The sequence below is a fragment of the Eptatretus burgeri genome, chromosome 3 (genome assembly GCF_056783735.1).
Source record: "Eptatretus burgeri isolate ZD-2024b chromosome 3, Ebu_testis_v1, whole genome shotgun sequence".
Lineage (NCBI taxonomy): Eukaryota > Metazoa > Chordata > Myxini > Myxiniformes > Myxinidae > Eptatretus > Eptatretus burgeri.
This window is the reverse complement of record NC_140963.1, coordinates 60,165,080-60,180,109: the sequence shown is the minus strand read 5'-3', so window position 1 is coordinate 60,180,109 and position 15,030 is coordinate 60,165,080. Positions and strand designations below refer to the sequence as shown.

General features: G+C 43.4%; 1 protein-coding gene across 9 annotated transcripts in view; it reads left to right on the top strand.

Annotated features, from left to right (window-relative positions):
• The first annotated feature begins 989 nt into the window (after positions 1-989).
• Positions 990-15,030, top strand: part of LOC147030008 (uncharacterized) — a 35,270-nt gene continuing 21,229 nt past the window's right edge. For 2 of the 9 annotated variants that reach the window (XM_085873629.1, XM_085873628.1), the window contains exons 1-2: positions 1,158-1,552; positions 9,195-9,225. In XM_085873629.1, the coding sequence (XP_085729755.1) occupies positions 9,215-9,225 (11 nt within the window). In that variant the 5' untranslated portion in view covers positions 1,158-1,552; positions 9,195-9,214. Of the gene's footprint in view, positions 1,129-1,157; positions 1,571-9,194; positions 9,226-15,030 lie in introns of those variants that run through there. The other 7 variants (XM_085873634.1, XM_085873631.1, XM_085873636.1 and 4 more) reach the window with 7 other exon arrangements.

The window sequence follows — 15,030 nt, the reverse complement described above, 5'->3', positions numbered from 1 at the left end:
CACATATTCCAGGTGAGATTTTATTAATTTTTACATCCTCGTGGAGGATCGCTCAGTCTTACTCACGTTGTTGTTTTTCATCTTCTTGTGGACTTTTTTTGTTTCACAGCCTACAGTTTTCATCGAGACTTCCTGAAACTTGGCGTATACATGTAAAAATTCCCTGCGCAGACGGTAACCATCTCCGATTGTGAAAATTCCTCCCAGAAAAAAAGTTATGACGTCAAAATATCTCCGCTAATGGAAATCGCCAAATAAATTATCTCCGAAACTGGGCAAGCTTTTTGAATTCTGTTTGCGGGAATCGAACAGGGCATCAGCAGAGATGAATTACCGCACATATGATGCATCACTATGACGTCATATCAATTTTTATGACGTCATTCCTATTTTTTGACATTCTTTGTTTCACAACCCAGAGTTTTCATCGGATCTTCGTGAAACTTGCCAGGTATATGCACAAAGCCCACGTGCAGACAGTAACCATCTCCGATTTTGGAAATTCTTCCCAGAAAAAAAGTTGACGTCATAATATCGCCGCTAATGGAAATCGCCTCTACCATTATCTCCGAAACTCGGCAAGCTGTTTGAATTTGGTTTGCGGAAATCAAGCCGGGCATTAGCACAGATAATTGATCGAAAAACCTGATACATCGCAATGACGTCATATTCGTTTTTATGACGTCATCGTTAAGAGGACGAGGATCTTAGCTCATTCGAGCTTGTTTTTTTCTCTCCATCAAGTTTCCGTTGGGGGTGTTCAAACCGACCTCAGATCGAGGCTGTTGAAGGATTATAAAGGGTGTTTCTAGGAATTGTGGGTCGTTCCGAGAACATTTTGAACATCCCACACTGTGTGAACCGATTAAAGGAGCAATTTTTTGACCACCTCCCACGACGTGTTCAACAATGTCACACACGTCCGGATTCCTGAAAGAACAGCTCAGAATAATCAGAATGGGGATTAGCGATTTGTGTAAAAATAATTTTGAACCCACTCGACGGACGTCGGCAGCTCGCTGCTCCCTTTGATCGTTCGAGACGGATCGAAACGAAGTTTCCATTCACGTGGGTGGGGACGCTTTGTACGAGGGCGGCGTTTACGTGTATTTGTTCACTCGATGAAAGGTATTGTTCTCTCTCTTACAATCAAGTGACATTCTTGCATCGTGTGTCTGTTTGTCCGTGCGTCGTCGATTCGTGACGCAAGGAAAAAAAAAAGTTTGTTTTGAGGAAGAAGAGGAAGAAGTGGCGGCAGTGGGCTTCAAGTTCAGTTCCGCGTGTCTTCGCTGCGTTGTCACCTCGAATTAGGGATTTTCATTGTTTTCTCCCCCCCCCCGAAGGAAATCCCCCCATGCGATGCGGGCACGTAGTATCGGGGTAGTGGTGAAGGTCGGATTGTCGAGAGAAATCTGATAACGAGGAAGTTTCGTGGATTCCCGGCAGCGCGTCCATTACTCTCGTTTGTCCGAGCGTCGTCGGTGTCGCCATGAGGAATTCCACGGCTGTGCTGCTGCTGCTGCTCGTGTTGTTCGTGTTACTCGTGGCCGCGGTAAGGAACGTACACACGGTGAGCACGGCACGGCATGATGAGGTCATCCACGGTGTTGTCAGACTGGGATACGTTTACACTCAATTAAATAATTACTCCGTGGTTTCGAGTTCGAGTCAAGATGTCCTGTACTTCACCTGATTCGGGTCGAGTTTCGTGAATCTCCTTTATATCATATATGTCTCTGTCTCTGTCTCTGTCCCTTTTCATTCATGTATCGTGTGTCTGTCCCTGTCCCTTATCATTCATGTGTCGTGTGTCTGTCCCTGTCCCTGTCCCTGTCCCTTTTCATTCATGTATCGTGTGTCTGTCCCTGTCCCTGTCCCTGTCCCTTTTCATTCATGTGTCGTGTGTCTGTCCCTGTCCCTTTTCATTCATGTGTCGTGTGTCTGTCCCTGTCCCTTATCATTCATGTGTCGTGTGTCTGTCCCTGTCCCTGTCCCTGTCCCTTTTCATTCATGTATCGTGTGTCTGTCCCTGTCCCTGTCCCTTTTCATTCATGTATCGTGTGTCTGTCCCTGTCCCTGTCCCTTTTCATTCATGTATCGTGTGTCTGTCCCTGTCCCTGTCCCTTTTCATTCATGTATCGTGTGTCTTTCCCTGTCCCTTTTCATTCGTGTGTCTGTCCCTGTCCCTGTCCCTGTCCCTTTTCATTCATGTATCGTGTGTCTGTCCCTGTCCCTTTTCATTCATGTGTCGTGTGTCTGTCCCTGTCCCTTTTCATTCATGTGTCGTGTGTCTGTCCCTGTCCCTGTCCCTGTCCCTTTTCATTCATGTATCGTGTGTCTGTCCCTGTCCCTGTCCCTTTTCATTCATGTATCGTGTGTCTGTCCCTGTCCCTTTTCATTCATGTGTCGTGTGTCTGTCCCTGTCCCTTTTCATTCATGTGTCGTGTGTCTGTCCCTGTCCCTTTTCATTCATGTGTCGTGTGTCTGTCCCTGTCCCTTATCATTCATGTGTCGTGTGTCTGTCCCTGTCCCTTATCATTCATGTGTCGTGTGTCTGTCCCTGTCCCTTATCATTCATGTGTCGTGTGTCTGTCCCTGTCCCTTATCATTCATGTGTCGTGTGTCTGTCCCTGTCCCTTATCATTCATGTGTCGTGTGTCTGTCCCTGTCCCTGTCCCTTATCATTCATGTGTCGTGTGTCTGTCCCTGTCCCTTATCATTCATGTGTCGTGTGTCTGTCCCTGTCCCTTTTCATTCATGTGTCGTGTGTCTGTCCCTGTCCCTGTCCCTTATCATTCATGTATCGTGTCCCTGTCCCTGTCCCTTATCATTCATGTATCGTGTCTCTGTCCCTGTCCCTTATCATTCATGTATCGTGTGTCTGTCCCTGTCCCTGTCCCTTATCATTCATGTATCGTGTGTCTGTCCCTGTCCCTTATCATTCATGTATCGTGTGTCTGTCCCTGTCCCTTTTCATTCATGTGTCGTGTGTCTGTCCCTGTCCCTGTCCCTTTTCATTCATGTATCGTGTGTCTGTCCCTGTCCCTTTTCATTCATGTGTCGTGTGTCTGTCCCTGTCCCTTATCATTCATGTGTCGTGTGTCTGTCCCTGTCCCTGTCCCTTATCATTCATGTGTCGTGTGTCTGTCCCTGTCCCTTATCATTCATGTGTCGTGTGTCTGTCCCTGTCCCTTATCATTCATGTGTCGTGTGTCTGTCCCTGTCCCTTATCATTCATGTGTCGTGTGTCTGTCCCTGTCCCTTATCATTCATGTGTCGTGTGTCTGTCCCTGTCCCTTATCATTCATGTGTCGTGTGTCTGTCCCTGTCCCTGTCCCTTATCATTCATGTGTCGTGTGTCTGTCCCTGTCCCTGTCCCTTATCATTCATGTGTCGTGTGTCTGTCCCTGTCCCTTATCATTCATGTGTCGTGTGTCTGTCCCTGTCCCTTATCATTCATGTGTCGTGTGTCTGTCCCTGTCCCTTTTCATTCATGTGTCGTGTCTGTCCCTGTCCCTGTCCCTTATCATTCATGTATCGTGTCTCTGTCCCTGTCCCTTATCATTCATGTATCGTGTGTCTGTCCCTGTCCCTGTCCCTTATCATTCATGTATCGTGTGTCTGTCCCTGTCCCTGTCCCTTATCATTCATGTGTCGTGTGTCTGTCCCTGTCCCTTTTCATTCATGTGTCGTGTGTCTGTCCCTGTCCCTGTCCCTTATCATTCATGTATCGTGTCTCTGTCCCTGTCCCTGTCCCTTATCATTCATGTATCGTGTGTCTGTCCCTGTCCCTGTCCCTTATCATTCATGTATCGTGTGTCTGTCCCTGTCCCTGTCCCTTATCATTCATGTATCGTGTGTGTCCCTGTCCCTTATCATTCATGTATCGTGTGTCTGTCCCTGTCCCTTATCATTCATGTATCGTGTGTCTGTCCCTGTCCCTTATCATTCATGCATCGCGTGTCTGTCCCTGTCCCTGTCCCTTATCATTCATGTATCTGTGTCTGTCCCTGTCCCTTATCATTCATGTATCTGTGTCTGTCCCTGTCCCTTATCATTCATGTATCGCGTGTCTGTCCCTGTCCCTGTCCCTTATCATTCATGTATCGTGTATCTGTGTCTGTCCCTTATCATTCATGTATCGTGTATCTGTGTCTGTCCCATATCATTCTTGTATCATGTATCGTGTATCTGTCTGTCCCATATTCTTGTATCATGTATCGTGTATCTGCGTCTGTCCCATATCATTCATGTATCTGTGTCTGTCCCATATCATTCATGTATCTGTGTCTGTCCCATATCATTCATGTATCTGTGTCTGTCCCATATCATTCATGTATCTGTGTCTGTCCCATATCATTCATGTATCTGTGTCTGTCCCATATCATTCATGTATCTGTGTCTGTCCCATATCATTCATGTATCTGCGTCTGTCCCATATCATTCTTGTATCGTGTGTCTGTGTCTGTCCCATATCATTCTTGTATCGTGTATCTGTGCATGTCCCATATCATTCTTGTACCATGTATCTGTGTCTGTGTATGTCCCATATCATTCATGTATCGTGTACCTGTGTCTGTCCCATATCATTCTTCTATCTGTGTCTGTCCCATATCATTCTTTTATCTGGGTCTGTCCCATATTCTTGTATCGTGTGTCTGCGTCTGTCCCATATCATTCTTGTACCATGTATCGTGTATCTGCGTCTGTCCCATATCATTCTTGTATCATGTATCGTGTATCTGTCTGTCCCATATTCTTGTATCATGTATCGTGTATCTGCGTCTGTCCCATATCATTCTTTTATCGTGTGTCTGTGTCTGTCCCATATCATGTATCTGTGTCTGTATCTGTCCCACATCATTCTTGTATCGTGTATCTGCATCTGTCCCTTATCATTCATATTGAAACGGAAGAGCAAGGATGGAGTCATCAGGAGGAACCTGCACAGGATTCGGGTTTCAGCCGCTACTCCACAACCCTCAAACCCATCCAGGCGCAGCCAAGTGACCCTTACAGAAACATTTGTGCAAGAATTCACTTCTTTTTTGAGAGATAGATTGAACAAAAGAGATACATCTGTATCTGTCCTTTATCATCCACTGTAGATGTCTAGTTAATTTGTGTTACTCTGCTTTGCCCCGAAGGCAGGTGAACAGTTCCCAGAGTATCTACCGAGCCAGAATTGTACTGGATAATAATCTGACCAGAGGGTTACTGTTGGAGGAAAACGATCAACTGGGTGGTTTTTCTTTGTCTCGTATTAGTAAGGGTAAGAGTTCAAAATTTGTTTGGGGTGTCGTCCTTAACTCGTCTAATATTTGTTGACTGACACTGGGATCTTTGCCGTCTTTTAACTAATGCTAGCATACAGGATACTCAGCTTGGCATTCTCAGGCACACATTGTGACCTTACCTGCGAATCACCAATCCGATAGTTTATAGTCGCGTCTGGAATCGAACCCAGACCAGCCGGCTCAAAGGCAACTTGCTAATTTCTTCGGAGACGTATGCATTGGTCCCATTGGCATGGACGTATTGCAAAGACAGAAGTAACAGGAGCGAGAATTGCTTTGCAATCCATGTCCCCAAGCGATGTGATATTTTTCTAAGTCCAAAAAAGGCGTAACTGAAAAATTGATGAAACATCCTGAAACTCGAACTTGTTCTGTGCCGTCCCTCGGATGGACGTTAAACTTGGAGTCCCGTCTGCTTGCGTTACTTGGTGGACTTTAAAGATCCTATGGTGTCGTTCACGAAGAGAAGGCGTGCCATCACCGACATCCGCAACCAAATTATAATTCCTGTCCTAACTACTTAGTTAAAAGCGTCAGCCATGGCCAGCCTGTTCGTGAAGGATTTGGACCAAAAATTCCCCCCGGCCAACAGCACAAGAGCATTAGAATAATTGTGCCTCTTGATGAAGAAGAAGAAAGCTCTTCTCATTCCTCCTACCTTCTGATCAAATAACAGTTCAGTTGAGCCATGTGATGCGAATTTACTGATGTGCTATAATTGTGGAAGTCGTGTCATTCATGTGCAAAACGAAACAAAAATTTTTTTTTTTTTTTTTTTGGTGTGTTCGTCTTGAATTCACGTCGTGATTGTACAGCACCTGAGTTCATGCAAAAACAATGGAAAGGGCCACCCTATTGGAAACAATACTGGATAGGTAATTAGTTATTTGGCCCCAGCCTCTTCGCCAACGTCGGAGATTGGGGACATTAGAATGAGCTCCGTCAGTCCCACCGACTGACCGATCATCCGTCCATGTACTTTTGTGTCTTGCGTGATGTTTCCAAGACCATTGAACATTTACCTTTCATATTGCAGATATTTATTCCTCATGACATTATCTCGACCTGATTAGATCATGGCTGTGATAAGCTGAATATTGTTGCCATGGCAACCATCTTGGTAACTTGGCTTGTGCATATGATATTTTAAAAAAAACGTTAAAGATTTATTTTTCATATTACACAGATCCATTCGTCATTAAATAAATTTGAATAAGGATATTCCATTTTTTTTTTTTGTATACCTTGCCGAGTCTCGTATGAGAGATGACACATAACGCACAGCAAGGGGGGCATGACACGAGGGGAGGGAGTGGGAAGGACAAAACAGTGGGGAACAGAGACATTAGGAGATCTGTGGAAGGGAGAGGGATTGGGTGAGGAACATGTTGTATACAAGATGGATATTACAGGGACTTTCAGGAAGAAAAGCAGGGAATTTGAAGATGGTGGGTTAAGGGTGGATTAACGGGGGTAGAAAAGACCGAGGATTTGGATGGGGAACAATAAGAGTTGGGTTGAACAGCTGTTTTGAAGGCCTGGAGGGAAGAATGGGATTGAACAGTGAGGGAGTTTATTCCAAAGGTGGGGAAAAAGAGGAATGAAAGAGAAGGTGAGCAGTGATTCGTGATTTTGGTAGTTTTACCAGAAGAGGGTTGTTGGCGGGCCTTGAGCGCCCTGCAGAAATATGGTGGGGAAAAATCACAGACAGAGCCGGGGTGGGGGGAGACCGGAGAGGAGATGGTAGAAGACAGAAAGACCACCAACCTGCCTGCAGTGAGAGAGTGAGAGGCCAAAAACTCAGCCTCATCGTGGGAGATACCAATGATCTGAAATGCCTTGGTTTCCACAGCGTGAAGCCGAGAAAGGTGGGAGGCAGGAGCACCAGCCCAGAAGGAAGAGCAGTACTCCATCAGGCTGTGGACGAAAGCTTTGTAAGTGGTCAGGAGCTCAGGTGGGCCAAGGAAGGACTTTGCACGACAGAAGATTCCCAGTTCTCAACTGGCATTGGAGGCCAGCTTGGAGATGTGGCTTTCCCAGGAAAGATCATGGTAGATAGTGAGACCCAGAAGCTTGAAAGAAAGGACTTCTTCCTGAGGATTGTTGAGAAAGTAGATGGGGGGGGGGTGTTCTAAACAATCCTTTCGGAGAGACATAGTGAGAGCATTGCTGTGTTGACTGACTGTCTGGACACAACTTTGAAGTTGTGGGTCCATTGATGTTGAGTAATCTACTGATGTGGACCTGCGACCCGGGTTGTGGATCCGCCGTTTGGAGAGGTTCTGGGCTGAAAGAATCGAAACCTCAATGAGAAACGGTGCCCAGCTGATGATTTGGGCAGTTGGGAAATCAGTCAATTGCTTACAAGTTAAGGTGAAACTTCAAATAAAATAGCTTTTGTAAGTGCGTGCGTGCACGTGCGTGCGTGCGCGTGCGTGCGCGCGTTATGTCTGACTTCCTTCTTGGGACAATCGTGCAGTAATTGGTCTTTGCTTTGATTATACCACCCAAACGGTAGGGGATCAAGAGTATCAGCTCCTTGTTGCCTTTGTTGTGCACATACTGTACCACAAAACGAAACCAACATAACAATGCAGAATTGTCTCAGTTTAATATATATTTAAAAGCTCGTACTGTTCATTCGCTGATGATTTTGCTGCGACCACACTGCAACATGCTTCATGAAGGTGTTGAGTGTCCTAAAATGACAACTATACTTTTTCTTGGATATGAAATGTTGAGGAACTGGCAAAGTTTATAAACAGCCATAATTGTTCACAAATCCAGCTAGAGATTCTTGTAAACCAGGAACATCCTTTTTGTCACTCTTGAAGAGATATTTGACATCACAGCTCCAAGGATACCATTAGTTCTAATATGAATCATAACTTATTCCTCATTATAGGTGACTTCGATTGTTGTTGTTCGATTTTTATAGATAAGAAGGTGGTGATGAGTCTGTATGGGAATAAACACTTGTCCCAGACAAGATATAGCCGATACTACAGACCGGGGAGGTGAATTCAACTTGGGGAATTTTGACTGAGCACACCAATGACTGTAATGGAACAAGGCCTCGACCACAATGAGTTTTCTCAACCAAATGTTGAGAGAGTCGGGGTAACCACTGTGGGAGAGAAGGTGAAGTGACGTCTTGGGTGGAAGCCCTTTTGTTTTGCAAGAGGGTTGAGAAAATTCATTTTTCCACCACCGCAGACCAACTTTAGTCGTTCATGGAAACTAGTTTTCCAAAGTTTTAACCACTCTCGTTCCACGCAGCTCCACGAGTTGTGGTTGTTCTGAAATTAGATTTTACTTTCTGAAATTCCTTTGGCCTTTAAAAAAAAAAAAATTATTGTAATTTGTACTTCGTTTTTTTTGACCTGTTGTCTCCCACATTGGATGCTTTGTAAAAGTTAAACATACTCGAGCTTGTAGAGGTGTTCTGGTGCGTAGGTTATAGGTTTATTATAAATAAAACTGGTTTTCCTGTGATTCAGAAGTTTGTTAAAAATGATGGAAACTTTGTTATCTACACCACCCACAAGCACTGTTCACAAGTCAACGATGCTTGCATGCTTATTTTTAATTAATTAATTAATCAATCCATTTTGGCATACTGTATTACAATGCAATATGTTGATTTATATTTGTACTAAGCTCTAGTCCACCAGTTTGAAACGTACAAGAAAGAGCTGCCTGAGGTTAAGTCCGCTCTTTGTTTGTTTGTTTCCATTTGGCAGAATGGAGGTTCAAAATACAAATTGTTGGTTGCCTGTGCCCCTTTCTGAACAATGGATAACCCTAACCTCCTTGATATAAAGTCATATACCATACGGTATGCCAAGAAAACAATGTTGGTTTTTTTATTTGTTGTTTTTATTTTTTTGTTTCCAGACTGGTGAAAACTGTAAAACATGTTCCAAAGGTAAGTTTTCTTTATGCATTCCCAGTGTTATTTGTTGTATTTGATGTTTTCTCTAATTATATTGTTTGGCCTTGATGTGTTACTGCTACTTTGCCTACTACTACTACTACGATGAGCACAGTTGATCCCACCTTTTTTGTGGGGCAAAGCTTTGGCCCAATTCTATTCTCGGCTGACCAGGCCTGGTGTTCGACAGGAATATGTAATTATTGGGCAAGGTGCCGGTGATAACTCTCCTACTCTTTGGAAAGACACTGTGGGATCTTTAACGTCCATCACTTAATGCCAGCAATGTCCAGCTTGATGTCCGACTCAGGGCCAGTGAGTGCACTCATTGATGAAATTCCTTTGGCCTTTAAAAAAAAAAAAAATTACAATAATAATAATCAATGCCCTGCCTGCGAAGCAACAACAGGCAGTTTATAGTTGTGGCAAGAATGAAACCCACACTAGACACCTCGATTGTAATCGACCTCCTTCTGCTTGGTATAAAATGTTTATGGTGCATCATGTCGTACTTGAGGGTATAATATTTAATAAATATAAAGAAGTTGTCTACCGATGTAAAAATCATGACTGATTAATATTAAGAGTACCTTGTCTTGTACTGGTTATTAACAATGATTTTAGACTATTTTGGAGGATTAAATGATGTCGTACTGTTTTTATTTTAAAATACGCCCTCGGCTATCTCGTTAAAATGCCACTGCAGAATGAATCGCACGTACGTCACAAATAGATAAAAGACTGCAAGGCTCTTATCGATACCTCACAATCCCCATTCCCCCCCCCCCCCTTGAATGACCGATGAGCCAATAACATGAGCACCCACGCCTGTTCAAGCAAAACCACAATCGCACTCGATATTTCCAAGTAGGCTTCATATTGAACTTTATGAATAACGTCAAAACATCGCTGGCACCCTCCGTGTGGGATTACGTCGGCAAGTGTCTGCGTGCATCGACATGGTCTGAATTACCTTTGGCGTGCCGTATCGTACATTACATGATCAGGTTCAGGGAAAACCTTGACCTTAAAAATTTAGATCTCCTCTGCAAGTCTTTACACTACGTGAGAATTGCTCCGTCTTTCATGGAATGGCTGTCCAAGATCCACAGCCATGTTCAGTATTGGGAGGAATATAAGGGGTCTTCCCCGGGAAGGATATTCGGAGTCGAAAACATGATTTGTGTTTCTATGACATCAGGATGTTCACCCACCGTTGGAATATTGATAACAAGCTGAAAAAAAACCCGAAATGGTGTCAAATAAGTTTGCTCCCTTGTGTTTGGTGGTGGGAGGGACCCCGAGGTGTGTAGAAACTTTTTGATTCATACTTGCACCCTCTTTTATGCGGAGTGTTTTTGAGCAATTTGTTAAATATGCTGATTCAAAGTAACGTGCTGCTTTGAGCTCCATATCATTTGACTCGTAATTTTAAAACGTGGAGTGTCAAGCATGCAGACAACCAATTGTACATTCTTAAGGTTATCTGAAACAAAATTTTCACAACGCTCCAATGGATGCCAACTTCTTATTAACCTCCGCCATCTTCGAAGATGGATGGAGGTTACCGTTTTCACCCCTTTCTGTTTGTTTGTTTGTTTGTTTGTTTGTGAACAGTATTATGGAAAAACTCCTCGACGGATTTCGACGAAACTTGGTGGGGGGTTAGGTATGGTCCAGGGATCATGCCATTAAATTTTGGACTTGGGGGGGCCCCCCCCCAAATTTTGAGAATTTTTTTTTTTTTTGCATTTCTACATGTTTTAAGTGATTTCCAACCCCTCACCAAAAAAATTGTTACCCCCCCCCAAAAAAGAATTTTTTTTTTTGCATATCTACATGTTTTAAATGATTTCCAACCCCCCCCTCAAATGTTTTTTTTTTGCATTTCTACATGTTTTGTGATTTCCAACCCCCCCTTAAAAAATTACCCCCCAAAAAAAATTGTTAGAGAAAATTTTTTTTGCATTTCTACATGTTTTAAGTGATTTCCAACCACCCCCCCCCCCTAAAAGAAATTGTTAGAGAAAAAAAAATTTTTGAAACTTTTTTTTTCAACAAAATTTCGATTTCTTTTTTTTATTTTGCATTTCTACATGTCTTAAGTGATTTCCAACACCCCCCCCCCCCAAAAAAAAATGTTGGAGAAAAGAACTATAACTGTCAGCACTGTTGACATCATATTTAATGAATAAGATATAAGGTTCACTTGAGTGACCCAGCAGTATTGGCGACGGAGGTTTTGCACTCTCCCGAGTGCTGCCCCTCTAGTTTTAATGCCTTTGTCGATGAAGTTGCCAAAGGCATTATGTTCTCCTGTTGCCCGTCCAGCTGTCCGTGCGTCTGTTCATCCATGATAGGTTTTCATGACCACGATAACTTAAGAGTGGCTGAAAGGATCGAACTCAAACTTGGTACAAGTATGTACAGCGATACGAATCTGAACTCATTAGATTATGGGGTCAAGAGGTCACAAAATCCCATGAGGTATAAATTCTGTTGTCATGCTAACTTGTGTGTCAAAGGTCATCTCAAGTAAAAATGTGATGCTTGAGGACAGCTAAATGGGTTTAAATCAAACTTGGGACATGCTTGTGTAATGATGCGGAGGCATATATCGGTCAATGACTTGATGTTGAAGAGTGCCGTTCTAGTTCAGTACATAATTGCAAAGGAAATATTTCTCGTTTACTAATGCTATATTGTGTTGGTAGGATAGGTTCAAGGTGTGCACGTTCGTCTCTGACCTGTCTAGTCCGAGTTTGAATCCCGGCTCCTCTATAAACTGTCAAATGGGTGTTTCGCAGGCAGGGCGAGGCATTGATGGGTGTACCGTACCTCGTGTGGACATTACGCTGGGTGTCCCGTCTGTCAGCATTAGTTTATTGCTGTTAAAGACTCCACGGTATCTTTCATGAAGAGTAGATGAGCTATCCCTGGCAACCAGAACAAATTGCAAATTCCTCCTCGTATAATCGCCTTCAGTATAGTATCCTGTGATGGCGTAGCGATCCTGCCAGGATTGGTTCTCGCATTAAAACGTTTGACTCATCATGATTTACATCCCAGAGCTCTCTCACGAGTATCTGTCTGCATTATATATATATTTGTATATAATCTTTAGGACCATATTTCTTGGCCTGCCATTTCTCACTCCGAGAACTTTTTGAACGCCACAGTACTCCGATTAGAAATACAATGATAAAAAATGTATATTTCCTTCAGTTGTTCATGTATTTAGTCGCATTTACCTCTCCTCCAATCCTCCCCTTCCCCCCACCTCCAACCCCACTCACAGAAAAAAGTGTGCCCATGAACCTCTATTTTAAATTACTTCCTCCTCTGTGTCATTAGATCTATGGTGGCTTAATGGTTAACGGAGTGGGTTTAGGATATTAAGGTCCTGAGTTCAAGCCATCAGTCCTTCCAATGTTGGCAAAATATACACCAGCTTGCTGGGAAAAGTGAGCCAGTGGAGTATCCTGTGTCGGAGTGGCGACCCATCCAGGATTGTGCCCCCTAACCAATGAAACAACCTCATCAGCCCTGTGCGCCCGACTCTGTGAGGAGGATCATCCATCCTTGTGTGCTGTTCCCCTTTTTCCTCATCGAGAAAACAAAATGCTGAATGCCGTGGTTTTGTTGCACAATAGCCGCAAGAGCAAACTGGACTGGCGAGTTTCAAAACATACAAACCAAAGTTGGTTTTGCTGACTTCTTATTCTCTCATTTTGGGTGTTTATCGATATCGGGCATTTGCTAATGTCATAATCTTACAAAAACCCTCACGAAGGTGGAACCAGGTGAAGTACGGTATTTTGAAACAGGGGCAAGCTATAAACATCATTCAAACCTCAAATGGGATGTGGGTGTGAAATACTGCAGTTCTATGTAAAGAAACAAAAACGGACATTGGTGTTTTTCAGAAAGGGTTTCCGGAAGTGAAAGGTGAAAAAGGGAAAACGATTCTCAACTCCAGCGGCACTCGGGAGAGCGCATACCTCTACCAGGCCGGACAGTTCACATCTTGTATCCCACTGATGAGCTGGATCTGCATCCAGACGTTCACCAAAATCGAATCGGCTTGTTATTGTCACCTACCAACTCATCCACCAAGTTTCGTCCGATTCCGTCCAAAGTTTAGAATTCCGTCCATCTATGCTATACGCTTATCATTTTTGGAACCCATCTCTCAATGATGAAGAATCACTTTTTTTAAATTCTCATATCTGGATTTTCACCAAAATCTAATGAATTTGTCTGTCATAAACCCAACCTGTCCACCAAGTTTCATCTGAATCCGTCCATAACTTTTTTTGATATTCTGCTTACAGACAGACAGACAGACAAACAAACAAACAGGTGAAAGCATAACCTTTGGTGGTGGAGATAAGGGGTTTTGTTGTTGTTGTTCTGAGTCATTCTTGTTTCTCGTCTGCAGGTATTCTTTGAAATATGGTGCGATGTTTTTTTTTTGTCTGAATTTTTCCGGTGGAATTTCATGTAAAGAACCTTCTTTGAGGGGGTTTTTCTGTTTGATTGCCTTGCTCATTTCAGAGATGAGCAACGTCACAAAGCTAGCACCCAGAATGCATTGGGTTGTTATGTCATTCCTCCCTCCCCCCCCCCCTTATACATCACCTGCTGCCTGAAGTCGTCTATTATCTTGTCTTGGTTATCGTGTGTGTGAGAGATTCATGTGACAACTCGGTGAACCTTAGAACACATAAAATGAAACTTGTCCTTACATGTGTTTATACTCTTGTGTTCCGACTTGACTCGGTCGTATTCCTGGGAGCCCAGATCCATGTAAACAGGCTCTGATGAGCTTGGCATATAGCTATAGTCGATTTTAGCACAGCTGTAATCCCATTAAAAAAAATCTCTATCTGGCTGCATTCCATAATTAACACCAAATTAAAATTACCATCTCATTTGTACAGAATGAGTGAGTCCTGTCCAATCCAAATTGACACAAGTGTCGAAGTACAATAGCATGCTTGTGTCGATTCAGATAATTAATTGCATATTTACAAGTACGATCCATAAAAGGAAGGGGTAGGGGAGTAACTTTTCATTTTGTGATGAATTGGTAAACATCCCTTTTATAGTGTCGAGGGAAAACAATTTGGAGTCTCCTTGCCAAGTTCTGGTTTCCTTGCCAGTTGCCAAGTTCAACAGCCGAGGTGCTGTTTTATTGACCGCTGCGTTCAGTGTGACCGAGCAACACGTTTCTTCCAAACATGTATTTCCTTGACGTTTTTTGATCATACGGACATGACCTTGTGACTTGTGATTGACAAACAAACTATTTTTAGAGACAACGCTGCTGGCTTCACACTCGTAATCGCTGATGGAAAGATGCTTATTGCTTTTCTGAGCAACTTTGTTTCATTAAAGGACATTGTACAACTGTCAGAAGCATCCACACAGTGGTCCACATGATATGTATTTAGAGCACTGTTATTCCTTTCGTGTACAGCCTTTGTTTTTGGTTTTATTGGCTGCTGGTTGCATCATTGGTTAGGGGTGCGGCTATGCCACTGATGCAGTGCCCCTATTACCAGTTCACTGGTGCTCATTTTGCCAACCTCAGAAGGATGATAGGCTGAGTCAACCCCCTGGTGTATTAATTTCCTTGGCCAACGGGGCTCAAACTCAGGACCCTTGGATCCCAAGCCACCAACCCAACCGCTAAGCCAACGCCAGGTAATTCTAAGCTTTTAGAATTACTGAAGGAGTAATCCTAAAGGTAATTCTAAGCTTTCTAAGAGTAATCTAATTCTAAGCTTTCAGAAT